Below are 25882 nucleotides of genomic sequence, written 5' to 3'. Positions count from 1 at the left end.
TGACTTATAGAATATGAAATATCCATGCTGAACCAAATGTCATGGCTTATGAAGACTGCCTCAATAGAGCTAAGAGTAACTTCTCTTAATCGCCAGCGCTCTCACACTCAAAGACTACTGCACCTGTTGCTGGATGATATGCCAGTCAAACCCTACTCAGGTGACTTAAGAATATGGCAGTGTGTTTTATTTATTGTGTTATTTAAGTGTACATTGCAGGGTGTACCAGTCCTACTTTCCACATGGAGACTTTAAGATAGGTTATAGGTCTTTTTTAGTTTTTAATGTTTTGTAAGTACTTATTAACTTTGTAACATGCTACATGTATATGTCATTTGTACATGATGAAGGCTCCTCTGCTGAAGACCTAGCTTGTAAATCATTGTGGCACACTTTGCATTTGTGATACTTGTTTTGATATCACTTTTAAAAACATAGATTAGCTATAATAACCACTTATTTGGCTAGATTTAGTTTTATACAGTTATCCCTTCCATATTGCGATTTATGGTTTCAGTATGTCACAGTTTGGCATAAGAAATTAAATGGGAATATTTTGGGACTTTTGCTAAAGCCACGTATGACTCTCAAAGGCCAGCAGATGACACAGAGCCTGTGACCAAATACTTAACCCAAATTTCACAATAAGAGAATTTAAACAGTTCATAAAAGAAAAAGAAAAAATTCAGGCTTGTCTGGTGTGAAGGGAGGGCCAGAAAATTTTGTGCAGATTTTCCAGATCCCAGGACCACCATGTCCCTAAGCCCCCCTTGATGTGGAAAGGATAACTACTTTTTTAGCTTTATTTTTCTTCTGAATTGTAAAATTGCTCCCTTGGGGAAGAGTAATGGCTAGAGAGTGAGATATGGGAGGTAACAATTCTTTATCACTAAAACAAATAGTTTTGTCTTTCTTGTTGCCTCCTTGTAAAGGCCTTATAATACCTTATGTGATCGAAATTTATACATGTGTATATGTATTTAGATCTGTCTCCCTCTCTAAACTGAATAACCCTAAGTTAGTATTAATTTTTTAAAACCAAATCTCTTAGAGTTTAATTAATTATCTTAAAGGCTGCCTTTGATGATTAGTCCATTTAGCATTGTTACTGAAGTAAATGTATTTTTGAAATTTTTATATTTTTTCTTTCTTTTCTTATTCTCTAGCAGATGGTGAAGGAGGAATAGAAGATGAAAATAGATCTGTCTGTGGGTTCCTTCACTTTGATACTGCCACAAAAGGTAAAGCCCTTTGGAATTTTTTAAGATAATTTATTTTCTAATCATGATCTTTTCTAAAGTAATTTCAATAAGCTAATGGGAGAATGTTTCTTAGTAGGAATAGATAAGTTATACAAAAGGGCTATTTGTCATCTAAATTTATCAGTAATTTGAAACTTTCAATTAGAAGGAAATGAGATGGTAAAAGTATATTGAAAATGTGAAAGATTGAAATAGAAACTTAAGACTTCAGGTAGAGCATAACACCACCTTTAGCCTTTGGTATAATATGTCTTCTTAACCCTAGCAGCATCACTGCTTGAAATATTTGAGAATATTTAAGAATCCAGTCATGGTCTATAAACTAAAAGGAAACCTTTTGTTGAACCAGGGTACTATGGGCTTGCTATAATATTGGTGTTTGCATAACTTCCTTTTGGGCAGTTGATGAGTGGCTGAAACTGGCATTAGTGGCAAGAAAGCAGAAAGTCTAAATGTTTTGGTTCCAACAGAAGTGATAAGAAAGCCTGCTTGGGTCTCAAAGTCTAGTGAGTTGGAAGAGGGATTGAGAATGGAAGATAAGAGGAATGACTTGGGAACCATATTGTAACTAGACAGTGGGGAAAAGTGAAAAGTATTATAGTGGGCATTATATAGTGAGATTTGTAGCAGTACATGCAAATAGAGATGATAATATAATAGCAATTAGCAAGGCTTGAGAACACTAGAAGTGGCCAGTGACCTTGAGTGTTGCAAATTCATGCCCAGTTTTGGTGTGTAATACATATGATGACTTAGAAATTGGCAACTAGTTTTTGTGGATTTGCTGCCTATCCATGAGGAGATACAAATTCCAGGAAAGGTAGAAATTTCTATCAGGTATCACAGCCATATTAAATCAAAAAATTCTGAAGATGGGGGAAGGTGGCTACTATTAGACTGGAATTTCCTTAAGGATTTAGCCTATTAGCAAAAAGAAGTCCCAAAGAACTAATACTGTAATGATTCACACTGGAAGGAGTGGTTGAGGACCATGTAGTTTGCCCTCTTGACCTTCAGATGCTTAATACTTTATGGCAGCTTCCTCCTTAGACATGTGTGTGCTGACTTTTGGTAAAATGTTTAGATATGCTTTTGGGTTAGAGATATTCTTGTTGCTTTATATCTTATTTAAAACAACCTTTTTAAATAAAGATTTATGTAGTTGGATTTTTTCTTGAACAAAATTGACTTTTTTATTTATCTTTCCTAGTACGTCGAAAAATACTAAGTATTTTGGATTCAATTGACTTCAGCCAAGAGATTCCTGAACCTTTGCAGTTGGATTTCTTTGATCGTGCTCAGATAGAGCAAGTCATTGCCAACTGTGAACACAAGAATTTGAGGGGGCAGACAGTTTGCAATGTCAAGGCAAGTAGTGGTTTGACTTAGCTACCATGTCACAGTGGTTGAACACATGGCTTTTTCCAGTAATTATATTGATCATCCAGAAGTTTTTCTGACTCTGCTTCCCATGTGTAAAATGGCTGTGTAGAGTGTAGAAGAACATTTCCTGCCTTCTTCCCTTCCCCTTTTAATACCTTCACATGTCTAGTTATCTTCATGATAGTTGATCCACCCAACAAGAACTGTGAAGTGTTTGGAATCATTTTATCACCTATCGACAGAGTTAATGGATCTTAACATTTTACTGTAAATATTCAGAAGGTCCATAGAACTTTGCAACCAACAACATGCCACGGAGAAGGCTTGGAGCCACTCCTTTCACTTTATAAATTTCTTTCAGTATTCACTGTCTTGAAATTGTATGTACTTGTGCTGACACTTTTTCAGATAAGTGTATATGTGTGTGTGTGTGTCTCTGTGTTTGTGTGTGTGTGTGTTTGTATACACCTAGCAATCTATAGATACATGTAGCTGAGCTTTTCACTGCCTCCTTTCTTAGTAGAAAGTAAACTCCTTGAAGGTACGGACTGTCTTGTTATCATCTCCCACACACTAGAAATAGTTGACTCTTAGTAAGTGATTATTGAACTGAGCTGGTCATTGATTGACTTTTAAATTCTAATTTATCAGTGTGATAAAGCAATAACTATTTCTCCCTCCTTCCCTAAATCTCTAGCTTCTTCACAGGGTTCTTGTGGCAGAAGTAAATGCTCTTCAGGGTATGGCAGCTATAGGCCAGAGACCTTTGCTTATGGAGGTAAGACCTGTTCACTTAAGTTTTAAGTTACTTATCCTCAAACGGTATGAAGTTTGGATGAGGAAAAGAAAAAAGGAGTTAAAGAGGGTGTTTACATGAAAAAAATTAATTTTTAATAGATAATTTTTCACATGATAAACTTAGTGAGGTGTTCATCTTCCTTGTGTTTGGCAAGTAGTATTCTGTTGAATAGTATGATATGCACATAGATATTAGCTAGACAGTTAAATAACTTAAAAAGTAAGACATAGAAACATTTAATGGGAGCTAGAGATATATTCCTGATGAGTTTATTTGGTATTGATGATGATACTGTTAGAGTATTTGTTGTCAGTTAAGTAAAGGTGCTATTTTTAAAGCCCAGACAATGTGATTACTGAGTCAAACATGGAAATTTTTATTCACTTGACTTTATCAAAAGTTTAATTAAAGGATAAAACCATTTCTGGTTAAGTAACCACTTAACTTTGCCAAAAGGTTAAATGTCAAAGGTATTTCTTTGATTTTTAACTTTTGAACCAGTTAGCTGAATTTTATACCAATGTCTGATATATGAGAGTGAATAATGTGTATCTGGTTTCTGACAGGACATAGATCAAGGGTTGAGCTCTCTGAAGTGGCATGCTAAGTCTTCATCCATTCATTCCTTAATAAAAAGGGTGAGGGAGAAGATGGTGATGGTGGTGGTGGTGGTGGTGGTGTGACTCTTCACAAGCAGTCACCAGCAGATGGGAGTTTGGTAGTAGTTGCACACATGGAGAGCCCATCCAAAGGGACAGGTTTGTCCCAGAAAAGGGACACATGTGAAAAACATTGTCCTGATCCTTGGACTTCTCAGAAGTCTCGTTACCCAGGAGGAGGGGGAGGATGGAGCTGTGTCCCTTTTTATGCACTTGTTTAAAATTCCTTTCTCCATAACCCTGGCTGACTATGCCATGAGAAATCACCTCACAAGCCACTTTTGCTATATGTGATATATTTTGCTGGTCTATGTTATAGGTAGTGTTTTTCTAGGAAACAAGCATTGCTTACAGTAGTATAGTCTGGTTTAGTTTCCATAAACACATTTGCTTTTTAAAAAATAATCATTGGAGCTAGGCAGGTGGGGGCAGAAGGGAGAAGGGAGACAGTTGGAATAGTAATGGCCTTACTTTCTTCTCTATAGCTAGCTTAATCAATCTTGACAGTGGATCCTAGGGCCTACTTGTTTGACTGTGTTTGTTTATGTAGTAACCTGTGACTTCTTTTCAATTTCTAAAATCTTTAGGAAATCAGCACTATTCTACAATATGTTGTGGGCAGAAATAAATTGTTACAATGCCTTCATGCAAAACGGCATGCACTTGAATCATGGAGGCAACTGGTAGAAATTATTTTGACTGCTTGTCCTCAGGACCTCATACAGGCAGAGGATAGGCAACTGATTATTCGTGACCTCCTACAAGATGTACATGATAAGGTAATATATCTTCTAAATTACTAAAGCCCTTTGTGTTTTTTCAGGTGTTAATAAAGCTTGCTTAATAAATAGATGCTCTTAACTTTATTTTATTGTACGAAAGGGTACATTAGTTATTAAAGGACTTTTTTTTTTCTGAGAGGTCAAATAGAATAGATTGTGCTGGTCTGAACTCTTAGTTCACTATGTTAAAATCTTTCTCCAGGTTACGTTTTTCCTTCCCCTTTAAAACTATATAGTTTTATCTTTTTACTTTTGCAGTAGTTGAAAAGACCACAGGACCAACTGTCATTACATAAAGATTCTCTGATTACTGCTGAACGTATGAGCCTCACCTTTTATTTTTTCTTCTTTTCTTCCTTAAGATACTGGATGATGATGCAGCCCAAGAGTTAATGCCTGTTGTGGCAGGGGCTGTGTTTACTCTGACTGCTCATCTGAGCCAGTCTGTGCGGACAGAGCAGAAGCAGCCACAGCCACAGCCCCTCGCTGCTGCAGGGCCTGGAGAATCCCAGTTTGTTTTGATGCTCGATAGTTCTTTTACCTCACCATCTGCACTGGACTGCATGACTGTAGGGTTTGCTTCTATTGGAGATTCCTCACTTCACATCATATTGAAGAAACTCTTAGACTTCATTTTGAAAACAGGTACTTGTATATTTTTACACATAATTTTTGTAGGTCAGCTTGCATCTCTGGTATGTTTAAGAGCCTTAAACTCTACTTTTTCTCACCAGGTGGTGGGTTCCAGCGAGTGAGGACACACCTGTATGGGTCTTTGCTTTATTATTTGCAGATGGCCCAAAGACCAGATGAACCAGACACTTTAGAAGCAGGTAAAATAATTTGGATTCCTGGTTTTGTTTTTCGTTTTCAGAACCGTAACCTTTCTAGCCTTGAGTCGTAAGAATCCTAACTGGGAATCTCTGGTGTCTAAAAATATATTAAAACTTAACAAAGCAAAATTGGGCTGTTTATAGTATCATCATAATGAATAGTAATTTACCTAAGGTCAGACTCATCATATTATTTTTAAATTGATCACGAATGGTTTCTGGTCTTTGAATGCTTTTCTTTGCCCTTTAAAAAATCTTATTTTTCTGATGTCTAGATGAGATAGTTTTTTTGAAACCTACTTTTTATATGGCGCGTAAGTTACCTTGTGCTATGTAAACGACTGAATATGCCAAACGACTTGTGTTTTTTAACCAAATAATAGATGGGTTCATAAGGAAAAAAGTTTACACATTAGTTCATTATATTTGTCCTCTTTTGATAGAATACTTAAAGATATGTGACTTATTCATGTTTGTACTCCATCATCTCCATTGGTTGCCGTGCCTAAAATTCCATTGCTTGATGACTAACCTTTGGGTGACTAACCAGCTTTCCAGGTCCAATCAGCTTGCTTTCTGCTAATGTATACTTGGAAAATCTGGAAGGCCAGTCAGCAAGCCTGTGCTTGACTCTGTGTCAAGTGTGGGTAATCCAGAAAAGTCCCTTCTCTCCAGAAGCTCACAGGCTCATAGGTTTATAGGGAGAGAAGAGACCTTGTAGTCATCTAGTCTAAACACTTTCTTCTGTAGATGAGGAAACAAAGAGTCAGAGAAGAGAAGGGATTCTTCCCAAGTCCTGCAGTTTCATGTAATAGAACTTATGCTGAGTCCATTGTTCTTTCTAGTGTAACCTGCATACTCTAAAGTGACTCTTAAGGTAGTTGAAAAGGGTAGAAATGTTGCAGCTGATAGCTAATGTAGTCATCCCTCGATATTCTTGGGGGTTAGGGGTGCAGGGCCCCCCCCCCGCCCGAATGTGGAAATCCATGAATAACTCTGGGCCCCACACCAACCTTTATTTTGAATGATTCTGATCATTTGTTTAACACACAAAACAGTAAAATAACATACTGCACCCATAAAAAAGTTGCACTTTTTACATGAGAAAGATTAATACCTCACACATTATGCAGAATTTTTACAGCTTCCAGTGTAGCTACAGCAGCTTCTTTGCAGATTTCCTTCTAGGGAAAGTGAAGATAACAATAATCATCACATGACTGGGTCTGGCTGACTGATAAAAAGGGACAAAAAGGAGGCCTTCCCAAAATAGAGTACATAGCCCACCATTCTTTAGTATGCTGAAACTTTTAGCTAGATATAACTGTGTAAAAGAAATTTATGCATGTATAGAATAGGTTAATAATATGCAGTATTTATGCATTTAAAAGACTTACTAAATCTTTTTAGTTTTCTTTATATACATGTGTCATCTGTGATTTTCTGCTGTGTGCCTCAAATCTCCAAAAATTCCTCTTTGGTAATCAGTGACCAACCCTTGAATAACTGAAACCATGAATGTGAAACCTGCGAATGTCAAGGGATGACTGTACTTGCTGGTTTCCTATAAGATGATTCAAAGATATTAAAATTATTTGTTTTTAATAGATATATATTTCAGCGCTTAAAGGATTTGTAATTTTCATTAGTGTGGATCTTCTTCCACTGACACAATGGATATTCTACACCTTGGTAGATAGTCTTTGAGAGGTGGCAATTCCCAAAAAATTTTATCTCTGAGGCCAGTGTGGTCAGGAACTCCTCTGCACTTAGCTAGACTAGTCTTTGGACAGTAGACAAAGGTCTGTTGCCCAACCTGTAGTTTTCCAGTATGGTAATACTTAGCAGACCTTTGACTCTGTCTTGGAGAATCTTTGGACAACTCTGTGCTGTAATCAGGCATCAGGAAAAGTGCTTTTCTCCCAGAAGAAGTGGTAAAGACACTATTCTTACTGCTCCACATTTTCCTTTCTGTCACTGCTTAACAGACCTAACTATTCTTTGAGGAAAAATGGATTTTCACAGTCATCCATAATGGCAGCTTGCTTTTCCTTGACTTCCTGGATTGAGTTGAAATACAGTCAGTTACTAGTTCACCACTTGGTGTCACCCACTAGCTTGTTATTTCAAATAAATTATTAAATCGTCATTCACTTAAGTTGTAACAACAGTGGAAGAACTGTAAAAGAGATAATTTCTTGTTTCTTAATTTTGAATGTTGTATTTTTAGAGTAATTTCATCCCTTTTCAGGGTATTTTTCATTTTCCTTCATCTAAGACTTAATTATTTGTGGTTTGTTTTTAAAAACCAATGTCCTTATGATCTAACTATAAATATATATCATAGTTAAATATTTAATTAGTTCTTGTAATCAAACAAAAATTTTTGTTATGAAAATAAAGACACAAACAAATTAAACATAGTTCATGGAACAATAATGTTGAGTTATTTCAAACATGACAGTTTTCATGATCCTTCATAGATATTGATCTATCTATATACATATATATGTATGTATATATACATATACATATATACCAATGATTTCTAAAGCTTCCAATTCTGAGACATTGCCTTAGGTCCTATGCTTATGTTTTTGTCCTTGTTAATTTTGTAACAAAAAACTTTTTTTCTTATCATTGGAACTAATTAATCATTTAATCATATACTTATCCCTTGTTTGAGAGGCAGCTGGTAGTGCAATGGATAGAGTGCTGGGCCTGGAGACAGGAAAGCCTGAATTGAAATTCAGCCTCAGAGTCTTACTAGCTGTATGACCCTGGGCAAGTCACTTTACCTCTGTTTGCTTCATTTTCCTCCACTATAAAATGGAGACAATAATAGCACCTCCCAGAGTTGTTGTGACAAACAAATGAGAAAATAATTGTTTAAAAAAGCACTTAGTACAGTGTCTGGTACATAGTAGGTGCTATATAAATATTATTCCCCTCCCTTCCTCCTTGTTTGGCATCTTTTTACTTTGTTGTTTTAGTTTATTTCTATAGTGAATTATGTAGAGCCAATATTACTTTAATATATGGAAGAGTAGAAACGACTGAAAGATAAAAAGGGATTCGCAGTTAGTTAATAAGGAGTTGGGAGTCAGGGTTAGCTCTTCTGACTCTTAGCATCATGATCTGCTTGAATTCATGATGATGTTGAGACCTCTATGATATTTATCTGCTTAATGAACTAATTCCATTTCTTTTAAGTCTTTAGGACACTATATCACTAATATAGTCATATCAATAGGACATTTTGTAGTTTCAAAAAACATATACACAGATATGGCATTACCTTTACAAATATACATTTCCCTGACATAGTTTTCATAGACTTCATATCCAGGATTTCCTATTCTCTTCATGTTTTTCTTCTACTCTTTCCTTTGAATCAATTACCACTGGAATAAAATTAGTACAATGTGTGAATTATTAATTGGTCCTATGTTTGCATTTCTTTTTGTTATTTTATTTAATTTCTTGTTAATATTCTGTAAAAATGAATCTTTGAAAACATTATTCAAAAGTTGCAACAAGATTGGTAATTGAAAAATAACTTTTGAATCTAATTTAAATTTATTGTACATTAATTAGGAAAACCAGCATAGAAAGTGATTTGAAGAGCAATTATTCTTTGTCCTCTACAGTTATGCTTGCTTTTGCATAATATTAGTTTTGTTTCATTGTTCTTTTTTAATTCCATTAAAATTGAAGTTCGCCAAAAATAGAGTAAAACCAAGCTGTTTTCAGACATGATAGTTGAAGCTGTGTCTGTTCTTCCATTTTCCAAGAACTCATCACCCACTCTTTGGCTCATATGTGATTAAAAATTGGTATGTAAGTTGTCAGCCTTAATGCTTAGGTTTTCTATTAATTAAAAGCATTTTCATGTATTAGTTTCTTTTAAAGTCTGTAGTAGCTTCCCAGATCCCATCCCATGAATGATCCACACATGTGAATGGCTTTATTTTTATTTACATTTAACATGAAGAAAGTTGTTTTTAGAGGAAATTAAGTGGCTGGGAGCCCCTGGGGATAGAATTCCAGACCCTGAGTCAGGAGGACTTATCTCCCGGAGTTCAAATGTGGCCTTAGACTATTTGCTAACTGTGTGACCTTGCTTAAGTCACTTAACCCTGTTTGACACAGATTCCTCATCTGTTGCAAAATGAGTCAGACAAGGAAATGGCAAAGCACTCCAGTGTATTTGCCAAGAAAACCTCAGATGGGGTCACCAAGAGTTGGGCAGGAGTGAAAAGAATGAACAACAACAACCGCAACAAGGGAGATTGAAGGATGAAGAGAGATTTATGTAAAGGAAAACAATTGGAGGCTGTTATAGTGATCTCCATGACTTTGCCTTTTTTTCTTTTCTCCATTTTCCTTTTTATGTTCTGAATTTAATGAACACTAAAAAAGAACATTTCCATATCCAGTGTAGGAGCAGAAAAATAAAATCATATTTAAAATTTGAATCTCTGTTGTGAACAGATTGCCTTTAAACATATAGTAAATTTAACTTGCTACTTTCAGAGCTGCCCATGTCAATTTAACTTTTAAAATCTTGCTGTTTTACAGAATGGGAATGGCATGATTCATTGTACAAAAACTTTCAGACAGAATGTAGTGGTATAGTAAAGAGCTGGATTTGGAATCTGAGGATCTGGCTTTAAATCATGGTTTTCCCACTTACCAGCTTTGTGATCTTGGTTAAGTTACTTTCCCTTTTTGGGTCTCAGTCTTTTAAGACTCAGTCTGGATCTTCATTTGCTGTAAAATGAGAGGGTTGAACTAAATGATAAAGGTCTCTTCTAGATCTAAATCTGTCCTTCTACGATAAGCTTTGTTACCTCTTCATCCCCTTGTATTAGTCTTGATAGGCATGTTCTTTCAAAAAGTAAGTCTAATTTTAGGTGATCATCTTTCATGCTTAATGTGATCTTTGAGGCTAACTAACCCTAAATGCTTGTTTTCTAGATAGCTTTGTTAAGAACTTTTGAAAAATCTTTGAGTTTGGCTCTTTGACGGATGATGATTATATTGTGAATTGCAAAGGTAGTTCCCAATTTACTGTAAAATTGTATTTCAAAGGTTTGTTTTCAGATTGATTGCTTGGGCCTCAGAATCCATCAGTGTTGTTAGTAATTAGCTTTCTAGGTCAACCGACACCAGCCAATGAGTCTATAATGCATTTCAAATACACTACTAATAGTTGTTATCCTTACTTATATGGATTTATTTGATTTAGTCTTGGAAGACTACTTAGATTTTATTCAACCTTCTCATTTTACAGTTAAGAAAACTGAGACCTAGAGAAGTTAGGTGACTTTCCTCAGGATCACATAATAAAAAAATGCAGCCAGGGTGCTAAATACAGTGCATTTTCTACCACATATCACTGCCATGTAATATTATTTCCATGGGAAAATGCATTCAGCAACACATCTCTCCACTTGTTTAGAGAGGAACCTTCTTTATTGTACATCAGCTGAAGAGAAGGCAGTAGTTTATGCCAGTATAAGAGATGTTACATATATAAGTCATCCTTCACATTTTCCAGATTGGATCACAAAAACTAGTTTCTTCTAATGGAAGCTTGGCATTCTGAATTCTAACTTTCCTACTGTGTGTTTTTATAATAGAGGATTTTAATTGGAAATTATAATCCCTTGATTATGATACTGTCTTTGAACTCTAGTGAATCTTAAAAATTATCTTTGCAAGTCTTTTAAACATAAAGTTTTAACCAGAAATTGGAAAAAAAAATAGATCACAGTAACTATTTTTACAAAATTGCATGTAAGTCATTCCAGGCAATTCTGGAGGGTCTCAAGAAAAAGAGATTCCATCGCAATATGACCATGGATTTCTAGTTATACTGGATTCTTCTGACACATTTTAGTTCCTCTAAAAGTAATTAATATACTTTTATTGTAATCTTAGTGGATGCTTACAAGATATATAGTGTTCTCTGAAGTTAGTTGCTCTAGACTCATTGATTACGCCTTTAAAGGGATGAAAATTTATTTTACATTGCTGTATAGAAAATATATTCATAAGAAAGTATTGTCCTTTTGGCGAAAGTTTAATTTTCTGTTTCCTTGCTTTTTTAGCTAAGAAGACCATGTGGGAACGACTAACAGCACCTGAAGATGCTTTCAGTAAATTGCAGCGAGAAAACATAGCTATCATTGAGAGTTATGGAGCAGCTCTTATGGAAGTAGTCTGTCGAGATGCCTGTGATGGTCATGAGATTGGAAGAGTAAATTAAGCCCTAATTTTTTATTTTAAATAAGAAATTCAGTTGCTTAGATATAAATGTAGATGAATTTAAAAATTATTTCAATAAAATGAGACTTATTTTCTGGATAAAGTATATGATTATGTGCGGTATGATTGGGAAGTTGAATTCTGGTTAATGGAGAGTCGTTATGTGTATATACATATACATATACGTATACACACACACACACACACACACACACACACACACACACACATATTGCCAATGTTCCATTAATTAAAATAAAACTATATTGAACAAGATTTATTGTTGTCTTTGGCGCAAAAGGCATTTTTTGTCCAAGAGGTATCATTATGAATAGCAGTGATCATTTTACTGTAGAAGCACAAAATTTGTATTTTAATGTAGTTTTCTAATTTCCAGGATGCCTGATGAACTAGTAGAATTTATTTTTATATTCTAGACTTATTTTTCCCTGGGAGAGAACTTTTTAAAAAATTATTTTAAACAAAATGTCATGTTCCACTGAGATTTGCTTAATATTGCCATTTTGTTGATGGATTGAACATGGATATGTAAAATTTTCCATAAAGTTTCTCATTTTCACATAGCAAATTGTGCTTCTCAAATTTGAAACTTAGGAAGATCCTGAATAATACAAGGAAATATCAGGTTTTACATTTCTTTTGGAAAAAATAAAGGAATATGTTTTATTTTCAGCAGTAACCTTCTATGATAAACTTCTGGTGTGTAAATAGCATTCTTTTTAGTTATATTAAAAACTTTATGAACCATCTTTACGGTTTTTATTTATTTTTTCTTCAGATGTTGGCCCTGGCTTTGCTTGACCGGATTGTGTCTGTAGATAAGCAGCAGCAGTGGCTCTTGTATCTGTCCAACAGTGGTTACTTGAAGGTACTTGTGGACAGCTTAGTGGAAGATGACCTCACTCTGCAGAGCTTGCTTACTCCCCAACCTCCTCTTTTGAAAGCTCTCTATACTTATGAATCCAAAATGGTGAGTAAGCTCTGTGATGGCATTTAGTTTCATTCAGTCAGTAGGAGTGAATTACAGCTCCATGTGTAGGGTTTACAGACCTACCAAAGATAACTCAGGTACTATACGTCTTAAACGTTATTTTCCATCATATTAGTTATAGATATCATCAAGGGACTTTAAAGTTTGGGGTTATAGGTAGGGACTTTACAGATCCTTAGTTCAACTCATCATTTTGCAGGTAAGGAAACTGAGGCTCAAAGGATTTGAGTTGCTCAGGGTTACATGTATTAAGAAACGGAGCTAAAATTCAAACGGGGTTTCTGACTCCAAATACAATGTTCTTTAATGTGTTTAGTATGGTTATATTGTGGAAATATATTTTCTTGGTGTTAAAGGGCAAGGTTGGCATGTTCCTACTAGACTTAATTGATTAATTAATACTAGACTTAATACCATTGCTGGAAAATGTTTCTTACTTAATCTTGATTTACTGCTCTGCTATTGGCTCAGTTCAAACCCCAAATCAAATGCTTGTTAGCCATATTCTGATCTCAAAAAAAAAAAAAGCTTATAAGAGTGGCAGCATTCGAAACTAGGCACTCATGGAAAGATACCAGCCCCCCTTGCTTCCTCTTAGCCAGTTTAAAGTTTTCCATTATTTAGAGTTTTAATCTATGAGAGAATCTGATTTTATGTGAGAGAGTATCCTTGACATGACTTTGACCAGTTCTTGTGGTTGAATATAAACTCCTTAAGGAATGATCATCACTTGTATTTGTTTCCCCAGTGCCTGGCACCTACTAGTTGCTTAATAAATTTTTCTACCTTGTTAGGCGTTCTTGACAAGAGTGGCCAAAATACAACAAGGAGCGTTAGAGCTGCTGAAGTCTGGTGTGATTGTGAGACTGGCTCAGTGCCAAGTCTATGACATGCGTCCAGAAGTAGATCATCAGGGGTAAGTATCAGTACAGTGGGAGTCAGTGGGAGTACTCTCTCTGTTTGGGGATATTGTATCATTTTCTTTCCCTACTTTTAGAGTAAGAGTCAATGTGCCAGTGAAAATTAAATTTTCCTGGCTTATTACTGGTAAGATTCTGCTTCAGCTGTTGTATTATATGATTATACAAAGCATTCTATACTCAGTTTTCCGAAGATAAGCTCATATAAATTTTGTCACTTGCAAATGATACCAACAGAAATTTTCAGAGATCAGATTTGTCCATATGAAATCCCTTTTTCTAGACATTACTAATGACTTTGTATGTGACTAGTAACAAATTAAATTTGTTTAAAACCATTTATTCTTGCATTTTTCTCCTGTCCTCCCTTATAATCACTAAAATGAACATACAGTGAAGAAATGATTATGAATAGTAAATGGTGATGTAATGTTTAGTATAATTTCTGTACTTACTAATTAAACTTCCTATTTTAAAAAGAAAATTAGAAGAAATGTTTGCCTAGTCCTCACTACACACTTAAAATTTTAATTTGAAATAGTAACCACATTCCCAATAGAAACACAACCTTGTGCTGAAGAGAGGATGAGAGCTAGTTAGTAGTACTCACTACTTTTATCCCTGCTTAGTTGCTTCTTTCTCACTTTTATACCATATTCTAGTCAGGTGACCTGTCGTTCTCATTAGAAAAAAAAGTCCTCTGCATTGTCCTAGGCTATGATAATTGAACCTAATTTTTCTGATCCAGTCTAAAAACTAAAAAGAAGGAAAATCTTGCTTGTTCCATATCACGTTTTAAGACCTTTGGTACTATTTCTTATTTCCAATTCTTATAACTATGTTCTTCATCACAATTATTTAAAGATGCATTTTTGTTGATTTTTTTTAATCACCAAAATTTGCTCCAGCATTCCTTCCCTTCACAGAGAGTCATTTTATATAACAAGTAATATTTTAAAGAAAAAAAAGAAAAAGAGTAGGAAGCAATTGGCAAAATTGGTCAGAACGTCAAAAAAGGTCTGATATGTGTAATATACTACAGTCATGGACTTCTGTAAAGGAGTGGACTAGAGGTGTCTTCTCATCTCTAATTTCTTCTTTGTAATTTTGCAACATTCACATTGTTTGTTTTCTTGTGGTTCTTTCTATTAACATTGTTGCGGTCATTGTGTATGAGGCAGCTAGATGGCTTAGCGTATAGAGCACTGGACCTGGAGTCAAGAAGATCTGAGTTCAAATGTGACCTCAGTTACCTATTAGCTGTGTGACCCTGGGCAAGTCACTTAGCCTCTGTTTGCCTTAGTCCGCTGGAGAAGGAAATGGCACACCACTCCAGTACCTGCCAAGAAAACCCCTGAACAACAGCAACAGTCATTGTGTATTTTGTTTTCTTGGTTCTCTTACTTCACTTTGAATGTTTCCATGGTTCCCTGCATTCATTATGTTAATCATACTTAAGCATTTTAGTACTATTTCTCTCTCCCATTCTTATAAACATGTACTTCATGATAGTTTTTTAAAAGCAGTCTGTTTCTTTTTTTGTTTTTTCTTGTAAATTTTTTTATTCATTTTAAATGAGAAAGGGAAAAAAAAGAACACTTCCATGTACACAGCAGGACTTAAGGGAGGATTCTATATAAAACAATACATTTCCATTTCATGAAAACCTATATAATAAATCCTACACATTGTTTTCAAAACAACCTAGGTTTTCTGTGCTTTCTTCTAGGTTTTCTTTCATTCTCTGCTATGTACAGCTCATCATTTCTTATATCACAGCAGGTATTCCATCACAATCACATCCAATGTGACAGATTATTTATTTATGATTTTTCCCAATTTTATGCTTTTTTTGTAATCACCCTAGAGGAGGCTACAATTAAATATGGACACACAGACACACACACACACACACACACACACACACACACACACACACACACACACACACACACACGAATGACCAGACTGTCTTTGCATTTTTTCCTTGGTTTCTTTGAAATTCTTGACCTTTTTTTCTTCCAAATGAATTTTATTTTTTTCTAACTCAGTAAAATAATTTTTTGGTAATTTAATTGGTATGGTATTGAATAAATAAATCAGATAAAATTGCAAATTTCAACTATCATCTTTGTCCTGGAACTGAAGCCAGGGACTCTGCTCTCTTGGAAGTGCCCACAGCTGGCAGGGTCTTTGCGTCTTTGCTACTGCACTCACCAGGCATGTGCTAGCCCCTTCTCTGCAGTTGCAGCCCAGAACTGCATCTGGTCTGCATAGCTGTGCAGTGGTCAGCCATGATATCCCCACACTGGCCTTGAGGTGAACATTTCTGAGGTTGCAGCTGTGGCTGCCTCCCAGTCTAACTGCCCGTAGAGCTTTTTGTGTGTTGATGCCATTGAAGTGTTTGTACTTCACTCTAGCCAGACCTCCATTCCTGGAAGTCTAGTCTTTCCTGTCCTCTCCAGTTGTCTTAGGAGGATAACTGCTTTAAAAATAGACATTTGTTTATTTCTACTGCGAGGCAATGTTTTGTCTTTTGTGGAGGAAATTTGGGGAACTGGAAGTTATCTGACCTACTCTGCCATTTTCCCAGAACCCCCTAAAGCAGTCTTTTATTTTTAAGTAGAAAGCAGCTGGGAAAGAGACAACTTGGTGGAGAATGATGACTTTGTTGAATTATTTGAAGGTTTCTCAGAAGGGATCAGGATTTTGCTGGTTCTTCTTGGCTGCAGAAGGTAGAATCAGAATCTGTGGGTAAAGCAATACAGTAAGACAGATTTCAGCATAACTTAAGGAAGAATTTCCCAGCAATTAAAGCTGTTCCAAAATAAAATCTGGTGCTTTCTGTGGCACTAAGTTCCATGTCTCTGAAGATATGCAAGTGGCAGCTGATTGACCATCTGTCTGGGATATTTGTCAAGATTCAGACTTCAGGTTTGAAGTCAGGCTAAATGACCATTTGTTCTTCCTAACACTGAGATCCTGTGACTTAATTATTGTGGAAATATTAGGAGATTTTTAGATTCCATTTCTGTCTGAGATGGTATTCTTTCCTAAATCCTAAGGGATGATCACTCTTAGTAATTATTTAATGAAGATGGCTAAGTAAACACAACAACAAAATATACATAAATTATATTGGAAAGATGCTTTCTTTTATATTGAAAATATCAAGGTGAAAAGAGACATATGAGTAAATATTTCAGTTTGTTGGGTTTTTAAAAGTTTTAACACTGGGGTTTCTTCCTTGTAGTTCTTTTCCCTGTTGCTTCCTTTTATTAATATATTGCTAATAATCAGGATCCTGTTATTATAGTTAATCCTCTAAGGCATAGTGTTGGACAGACCTTGCCTTAAAGCCTCATGTTATTTCAGACTTTAACCTATAGTAAAAAAAAAAAAAGTTTTTTTTTTTTTTTTTAGAACAGATTCATATTATATATTCATAGCTCTATTTAAACTCAGTTGAGCTGAATACATCTAAAAATATAGAATCAACACCTGTATGGTGTTTGAAATTTTCAGAGCAGTGATGGAAGATACACAATTTTTGGACAATTGGAGCATGGCAATCAAAAAAACCAAACCAAGCATAAAAGGGCCCAGGAGCTAAGAAATTTTGAACACTAGGAGTAGATGAATTATCATTTTGTTTTCTCTAGAATGTGATAGAAGGGGAAAGACAAAGGCAGGATTAACCCACATATTGAACTATCTTTTTTTCTGAATAACTAGGAGCTATATGAATAGCTGAAAAATGTTCATTTAAAAATCTAATGAGCTAGGAGATTCAGAGATGTGTAAAACTGGTCTGATTTATTCAAAATGCATTCAGTGGAGTCTTATTATAAACCTGCCACCTGACTCTGGAGGTGGCAAAAAAGACCGCGCTGTAGGGCTGCGTTACTGATGAACAGTGCTTTTGCTATCTAGAAGTAACTAACCTTACTTAAACAATATTCAAATCCCATTGTGTAGTGAACTGTGTTACTATAATCTGTTAGTGTATTTTTAGTTCTATATTAATACCTTTTCCAATATAGAGCCTTTGTATAAAACAAAATCTCTTTGTAGTTTTGGGTCTTATTTGCAAGTTATTTGAATCTGTATAATAATGAATGAAGTTGGCAATATTTCTTTAACATGTTGATCTGGCCATCCATTTACCACAATCTTCTTAATGACCCAGAAGTATTCTTAATTAACACTTAATTGCCTCAGAGTGTTTCTGAACTGTTTGCTATCTTCTTTGCCTTCTCGTTGTTGTGGAAGAGCCAGAGCTGCCTAATGGGGGAAGGGGGAAGCTGCTCTCAGATAAGGGACTGGAGAAGGAAACAAAACTCAGGGCTGTCTGTTGAGGTAGCATAATTGAACAGAATCTTACTCTAGTTTATTTAACAAGAGAGCAAATGGCCCATGTGCACACATGTATATTCATATCTAGGTTCAAAAATGGATACACAAAAACTCATTCAGGTATAAATTCTCAAGTGGATGATTAGGCAGATGGTAGTATATGGAATTTGATGAATATGAGAAATATGAGTTTGTAAGGAGGGGAATGTTTATGAAAAGTAATCACATAATTTTGGTAAAGTATAATTTCCTTTTCCAAAAAGAAAATTAAAACTGTGCTAAAAATATCTATTCCCTTGCTCTTTTCACTGTCAGTGAAGTAATAAAAATTCACTGTGTTGTTACAAAGTTTCCATTATCAGAAAGAAATTTTAAGCTGTAAGAGATTGATTTTTCTATGAGAGGATGTTGTTTGCATTCCAGCAAGCCTTTGAATTTTGGTATTATTTAAGCGTCGGAGATGAAATTAAATAAGTTAGTTGGTGAATCTTCTGCTGGGCAAGTACTTAAAATTAAAATTTTTTTTCTGAATTCAACATTTGATATTGTAAAAATGTACTGAACTGACTGCCAATTCTTAATTTTTAAGTTTCCCATCAAATTTCTTTGCATTACTCAATTTTCTTTTGGCTTAGTTTTAGTTTAGTTCATTCCAATTTGAACTTAGATACAAAAAGTGTTTGCTTAAACTACATTGACAGTTTAGGCGATTAACCTGCATGTGATTGAACATTTCCTCCTGATTTAGCAGTTTAGTTGGGCTAAGAATGTGAGGTTCTAGTTGCTAAATTAAAGAAGTTTGCAAGTTTTTAGTTTACCTGCCCCTCTCTAACTCCAAATTTTAGATGGGCAGGATTATTATGTTATGTTGATAACTTGAGGCCTAATCTTGAAGGTTACAAGATTTGTTTCCAACTTTACACTAACTTTCTTGTCACCTTAAAACTATTAATAGTTTTAGTAGAGTCTGAGAGGAAGTCTTATTAGAACTCATTAGAATACTTATTAGAACTCATTAGAACTTATTAGAACTCAAAGAATACAGAAATATTTTTAAAGTCAAGAGAGGAGCATTTGGAAGTGACTTGTTTTCTCTTTCTGAGGCAATATCTGCATAAACCAGGGTTGTAATTATAGTAGAAATTTCAAGCTCTGTTTTATGAAAAATAAATTGTGTTTTAATAAATTTCTTTCCTAAGAAGTCTTAAAAAGTTGTAGTAATAGTTCTTGTTAACAGGCTATAATTGTATGTGCAGAATATATCCAGTATAGGTGAGAGCTTTTTTCCTTTGAACCAGAATAGAGATTCTTCTAGTTTTAGTATATGTGCTGTTGAAGCAAGCACTACTAATACAGGTCACATACCCTTTTGTCTCCCTCTATTAATAGCAGTAATAGAAGTTCATAGCTTAACTTAATCATCTTTTTGTCATTTGTTTTATTTTGCAAATTCCACTAACTTGAATATAAACTATTTTTTTTAATGTAACCTTGTCATTTGCTTTCTCTGTTTATTGAAATATATAAAGACTCTTTGGCATGAGAGATCCCCCTGTGTTCATTCCTGCCCCTGTGGATCGATATCGCCAGATTCTTCTTCCTGCTCTCCAATTGTGTCAGGTCATCCTCACGTCCAGTATGGCTCAGCATCTGCAGGCAGCAGGACAGGTAAGAGGGATTGTAGAATTTTGGAGTTGGAATCACTCAACCAGTATTTATTATGTGCCTATTATATACTAGATACTGTACTGAGCCCTTGGGTTACAGAACAAAAAATGACACAGTCCTTATTCCCAAGCAGCTATCAAGCTATCATTCTATCAAGGACAGTTTATGAGACGCTATAGCATTCAGTCCAACTCTCTCATTTTATGAATAAGCAAACTAAGATTAATTGATTTGTCTAGATTTCACAGCTTGTTTGTAGTTAGAGCTAGAACCCAAGTATGCTGACTCACTTTATTAGTTTCCTATTATTGTTTTTAATCTATTATACTGGGTTTTACTGCTACTGCTGTACACTGAATGTGACATTGTGGTTAATGGACAGAGCAATTAAGTGGAATGCAATAGATCTAAGGATATATTTTGCGAGGTAATAAACTTTAAATTTTTTAAAAATTTAATTTTTTTCGATTAACTTCCAGTGACACTCCTAGTTGAAAAAGAAAGGAAAAAAAAACCTTTGTAACAAATACATATTGTTTAGCAAAACAAATTATGATATTGGTCATGTTCAAAAAATATCTCAATCTGTACTCAGTCCGATCACCTCCCTATCAGGAAGTGGGTGGCGGGTTTTAGCATGAGTCCTCTAGAATTGTATTGGTTGTCACATTGATCAGAGTTCTCAAGTCTTTCAAAACTGTTTGTCTATATAGTATTGATGTTAGAGTATAAATTGTTCTCTTGGTTCTGTTGAGTATAAAATTAAATTCAGCTTACGACTGAGTAGGAAACTATCGAGAGACAGTGTGGCAGTGAATAGAGAACTAGACGCTCAGTCAGGAAGATATGAGGTACAGGCTGAATTGCTAATGTATACTGTCCATATGTCCCTGAGCAAGTTGTCTAACCTTTTAGGGTCTCAGGCTACTGTAAAAAATGAAGTTACAAAATAATTTCTGATCTGTATTGGTTGAGGATTTTTTTCAGAGTTCCCTTATGTTAATGAAATAACATCCAGATCAACTCTGTATTTAGTACTGTGCATATTTCACTTACTGCCATTGTCTTGGTATAGTAGATATTTAACAAACTCAGATCTCCAGATAAGTGGGTTATCACTCTAGGATTCTATTCCTGCCCTTGAGAAACCTAGATTTTTTTTTTTGGATAGTCAAGATTTAAAATGCATGAAATAATTAAAGAGCAATGTGTCATAAAGTGTTGTTGTGGAGAGCAGGTGTTGGAGGTTATAATGGAATCCATTTTTGTGGGCATAGCTGGTATATATCAAGAAGGTACTTGAACTCAGGTCTTCCTGACTCCAGTCCACTATGCCATGCTGCCTGTCTGCATGCAAGTTAAAAGGTAAAATTAAAAAAAAAACCAAACCCAAACCTCCTGGCTTAGTGGTTTATCTACTCCTGTAGTACTGAGTAGCAGTAAATTCTTTTTCACTCTTCCTCTGATTTTCTCTATTAGCTTAATTAAATCCTAGCCTAGTTTATATATGAGATTGGAGATGACACTTTTCTAAACTTCCTGTTATCCTTATCATTAGCTGTCAACTCCAGGAATACTATTTAAAAAAATAAAATCTGTTCCAAATGAAATTTGGAGAAAGAAGGACATCTTGCACTTGCAAGAGTTTAATAGCTTTTCTGTTTGCAACAGACGTTGATCTGATTCAGTAGAGGGACTTTATTTACCAGGAATCCTTACATTGATGAAATCATGGTCTGAAAAGGTTCTTGTGTTTAATGATTCTATTCAGTTTATTGAAGGCCATGGCTAATTGTCACTAAAAACTGTACTGCAATAATTTATAAGAAAACTCCTCACTAGTATTCCTCTCTTTTTGCTTTCTTCCTTTCATTCTCTGTTCAACTTAGGTGTTGCAGTTTCTCATTTCCCACTCTGACACCATACAAGCAATACTACGCTGTCAGGATGTCAGTGCGGGCTCTCTGCAAGAGCTAGCCCTCCTCACAGGAATCATCAGCAAAGCTGCATTGCCTGGTGAGCTAATTGTGGTAAATGGATTACTTACAGACTCACTGTGGATTTTTTTTTTTTGAAACGTTGATGGCATATGATTTGAATTTGACGCCAGTGATACTATTGTGCTCATTTAACTGAAATGAACTAAAATAGTAAATCTTTGGCAATGTCATTACATGGATTTAATTTCCTTTGATTAAACTTTGTTGATTAAACTGAAATCTTCTGGTTATTTTGAAAAGGTGGTATTCAGAACAAGCCACTCTGAATGTGATTATCAAGTGTTTACTTTGTGTAAATGCTTTAGGGGTGGATGGAGTAGAAGTCATGGCCTCTGCCTTTATATGACTTAGTTAGGAAAAGATCATATACACATGTGAAACAATGGGGGAACAAAGACAAAGCAAAATACATGCCATCTTAAGACTTACAGTGTGAATTGATCTATTTTCCCCCTCCTCTAATTTCCATTTGCCTCACTGAGGAACATTCATCTAAGTTGGCAAACTACTTGCTCCTTCTTTCATCTTCCATACTTTTGTTCCTTGTGCACCTCCCACTTGGAATTCTTTCTCTTCCTTCTGTCAAAATCCTAACTATTCTTCAAGATCTATTACAAATTTCATCTCTTCTATAGAACTTTCCCTTACCTACCCTAGGCCACATCAGTTTCTCCATCTCTGAATTCCAGTACCACTTGTGGTCCTCCATACAATTTAGCATTTGATTATCTTCTGTCATGTATGGTGGCCCCTTCCTAATTTTCTAGTTTTGTTATGCTGTACCTCCCTTCCACGTACTCTGTAATTCAGCTGTGCTGGCCTACTTGCAGTTCCTCGAATGTGACATTCCTTATCTTGTCTACTAGATGTTCCCCATTCCAGGAATGCGCTTTCTCCTTACTTCTATCTCTTAATTTCTCTGACTTCTTTCAAATGTCAGTTCATATCCTGCCTTTGACAAGAAACCTTTCCCAGTCTCCCACCTGTTAATACCTTCCCATCTAAGATTACCTGCCAATTATGGTGTAAATCCTGTTTGTATGTAGTTTTTTTATATATTGTTCTCCCTTTTCTCCCTTAGAATGCTTCTTTGAGGACACAAGCTTTTACCTTTTTTTGTATCCCTAGAGCTTAGTGCAGTTCTTGAACACATAGTTTACTAAATGATTTTTGATTGATGGGTGTGGGTTGTTCTATGTGTGTGAGTTTTCTCTCTCCAAGTTGATAAATTTTTTATGAGAATTGAAGTTGCTTGTGCCTTAGACTATTGCAATAGTTTCCTAATTGGTTTCCCTGATTCAAGTCTCTTCCTTCTCTAATGCCACCTGCACAGAATTATTCCTGAAGCACATTTCTATCCAAGTATGCCCTTTGCTCATTAGATGCCCCTATGAATAAATTCTAGTAGCTTCCTATTACTTATAGGATCAACTCTACATTCTTCTGTTGTTTACATTCCTTTATACCACCTCAGACTCTCTCTCCAGTGTTATTCTATCCATCTCCATTCTGCACTCTAGTCAGACTGGCTGGCTTATGTCCCTTCTGTGTGCCTCTGCACAGATTCTTCCTCACCTCCACTTTTTGGAATCACTGTTTTCCTTCAGAACTCGTCCTAAATCCCGACTCCTCCCTGAGGCCTTCCCTTCCTGTGCCATACAGGTGCTGAGAGAGGACAGCATTACTTTGCAGTGACAAAGACTGCACTATGTACATGCTAGTGGTAGATGATTGGTGTGGAATTGAGGTTAAAGAAAACAGGGAACTCTAAATTTCTAAAGATGAAGGGGTGAAGAGTAAGAACATGAACCTGGTGCTGAAATTATCCTGGAAGCTGGAATTGAATTCATACTGAAAAATTAAATGGAAATTAAAAAAAAAATTAGCATTTTAATTAGAGAAAGAACATTTCTATTGCAGAAATTACAGATGATAAGTTCTTTAATTCTTTTTTTTTGGTATTTCAGATTGTTCTTTAAAAATAATTTTCCTTCTGAATTTTGATGTAATTAATTTTTTGTGATGATGAGTATTTCTGAAAATTCCTCAGAACACTTTTAAAATAGCCTCTTACAGTCAATTTCAAGTCTCAAGGAGTTTACATTTTGTTTACCCTTAGCATTTTCATCTGATATTCTTCTCATATCATGAGCACTTATGTTCAGATTCCCTAAAATATCTATTTCAGAGGTCTATCAAGGGTGCATAAATATTAGAAATCTGATAGTATTTTTCGTTTGTTTATAAAAGTACAATTTAAAAAAATCTCCATGTATTTGTAGGGGTGCTAAGTGAACTAGATGTTGATGTAACTGAAGGGTCTCTGATGGAGCTACAGGGTCACATTGGGCGATTCCAGGTAATTCACTTTGTTTCTTTAGCAGTGATTGTGCCTTGGATAAACTTCTTTGGCTACAATATTGCCATGTTCAAAACTTTCACTTTGTTTCTTTTAAGTGCTGTGTTTCTTTTGGAAAAATACGTGTGAAGTCTGTTCCACACCTCAAATTTGACGCCTGTATTCTAAGTTACTGTGCCAGTTGTATGTGATGATATCATCTTCAAAGTGAATTTGATACGTATCACAACTCAGTAATGACAGCCAGATGATGGACACTATGCTTGTTTAATTATTCTGGTTGCTTTTAGATTCAAATCCAATAGAAGACTGAGGGGTTCATATTGGCCACTTCATAGTCCTCATATTGTGGCCTATCTTCATTTACTTGAAGAAAAATGAATGTTTTACTAATTCTCTTTTTAAAAGCATTGTTGTCACTTCTCAATGATTCTACTTCTCTTTAGAAATAGAACCCTTCCTTATGATGAAGAAATATAGTTAAGCATATCTAACATCCATCAGATTACCAAAGTTCACACAAAAGGAAAATGCCAATCCTAGAGGGGCTGTGGGCAAAAAGGCACATTTATACAATTATTGGTGGAGCTGTGAACTGCTCCATTCTTGGAAGCAATTTGGAACTATGTCCCAAAAGCCATTAAATTGTAACTTTTGTTCTGGTGATACCATTCTTAGATGGATACCTCAAAGAAGTCAAAGAATGAGGAGAAATGGAGCCATGTGTACAAAAATATTTCTAACCCCTTATGATGGCCAGAATTAGAAACTGAGGGAATACCCCACAATTGGGGAATGATTGAATCTATTATAATATATGTGTTATGGAATAATATTGTGGTATAAAAAATGATAAAGGAGATGAAAGTTTCAGAGAAACCTGGGGAAAAAAATGTATGGATTCAAAGTATAATGAACTAGTCTTTTTTTTTTAGGTATGGCCAATTTGAGAATTTGTTTTGTTTTACTGTAAGTGTTTGTAACAAGGATTTTTTTTTCCTTGCTTTTTTCAAGGGTAGAGGGAGGTGGGAGAGAGAGAATTCAGAGCTTCATGTGAAGATAAAATAAAATTTAAGTAAAAAATTAAACGAAATATAGCTAAATAAAACAGATGTTGGTTATATCTGACAACATCTGCCTTACTCCACACTTAGAGTCTTATTGCTCTGTCAAACCTCATTCTCTTTTAAAGAGATTGGCATTTCTGCCTTGTAAAATGTATCTGTGTCTTTTAAATCTAAACAAGCTGTCAGTATAACTAGTTTTCTGTAAAATACTATTTGACAATCATTCTTTACACTTTGGGTTTGAGGATGTAGCTATCTACATCAAAAATGGTTTTTTGTACTTCTGGTTTGTATGGCTGATGATTTTTCTCGTTTCAAAATATTTGAAAAGCAAATATCTGTACAATTGATTATGTGATAGTTTGACTTTTAGGCTGATATATTTTGAAATTCATTCATTAAACATCCCTTTTTTCACTCCGATGTAATTCTTACTTAGGTGGCAGTTTATTCCCCACTCCCAGCATCCCATGTATTTGCTTAATTAAAATGCACTTGTTATAAGAATG

At 35.2% G+C, this 25882-nt stretch overlaps 2 protein-coding genes across 6 annotated transcripts in view; one reads left to right on the top strand and one right to left on the bottom strand.

The window, feature by feature from the left end:
• NUP205 (nucleoporin 205) overlaps nucleotides 1-25882 on the top strand; it is a 116503-nt gene that overhangs the window by 41423 nt on the left and 49198 nt on the right. For 4 of the 5 annotated variants that reach the window (XR_011976829.1, XR_011976831.1, XM_072652634.1 and 1 more), the window contains exons 24-36: nucleotides 11-160; nucleotides 1167-1241; nucleotides 2473-2630; nucleotides 3343-3423; nucleotides 4691-4882; nucleotides 5248-5530; nucleotides 5620-5718; nucleotides 11835-11983; nucleotides 12791-12982; nucleotides 13798-13919; nucleotides 19809-19947; nucleotides 21837-21963; nucleotides 24230-24306. Coding sequence is in view for 2 of the 5 variants with exons in the window: in XM_072652634.1 (XP_072508735.1) it covers nucleotides 11-160; nucleotides 1167-1241; nucleotides 2473-2630; nucleotides 3343-3423; nucleotides 4691-4882; nucleotides 5248-5530; nucleotides 5620-5718; nucleotides 11835-11983; nucleotides 12791-12982; nucleotides 13798-13919; nucleotides 19809-19947; nucleotides 21837-21963; nucleotides 24230-24306 (1844 nt within the window). In the remaining 3 variants the exon portion in view is untranslated. The remainder of the gene's footprint in view (nucleotides 1-10; nucleotides 161-1166; nucleotides 1242-2472; nucleotides 2631-3342; nucleotides 3424-4690; nucleotides 4883-5247; nucleotides 5531-5619; nucleotides 5719-11834; nucleotides 11984-12790; nucleotides 12983-13797; nucleotides 13920-19808; nucleotides 19948-21836; nucleotides 21964-24229; nucleotides 24307-25882) is intronic. The other variant, XR_011976830.1, reaches the window with a different exon arrangement.
• Nucleotides 15454-25882, bottom strand: part of LOC140531041 (uncharacterized) — a 44387-nt gene continuing 33958 nt past the window's right edge. Inside the window, exon 4 of the mRNA XM_072650225.1 lies at nucleotides 15454-16671. The gene's annotated coding sequence lies outside the window, so the exon portion shown is untranslated. The remainder of the gene's footprint in view (nucleotides 16672-25882) is intronic.

Source organism: Notamacropus eugenii, chromosome 3, assembly GCF_028372415.1.
Source record: "Notamacropus eugenii isolate mMacEug1 chromosome 3, mMacEug1.pri_v2, whole genome shotgun sequence".
Lineage (NCBI taxonomy): Eukaryota > Metazoa > Chordata > Mammalia > Diprotodontia > Macropodidae > Notamacropus > Notamacropus eugenii.
The sequence above is the reverse complement of the archived record's forward strand: the minus strand, read 5'-3'. Positions and strand labels throughout refer to the sequence as shown.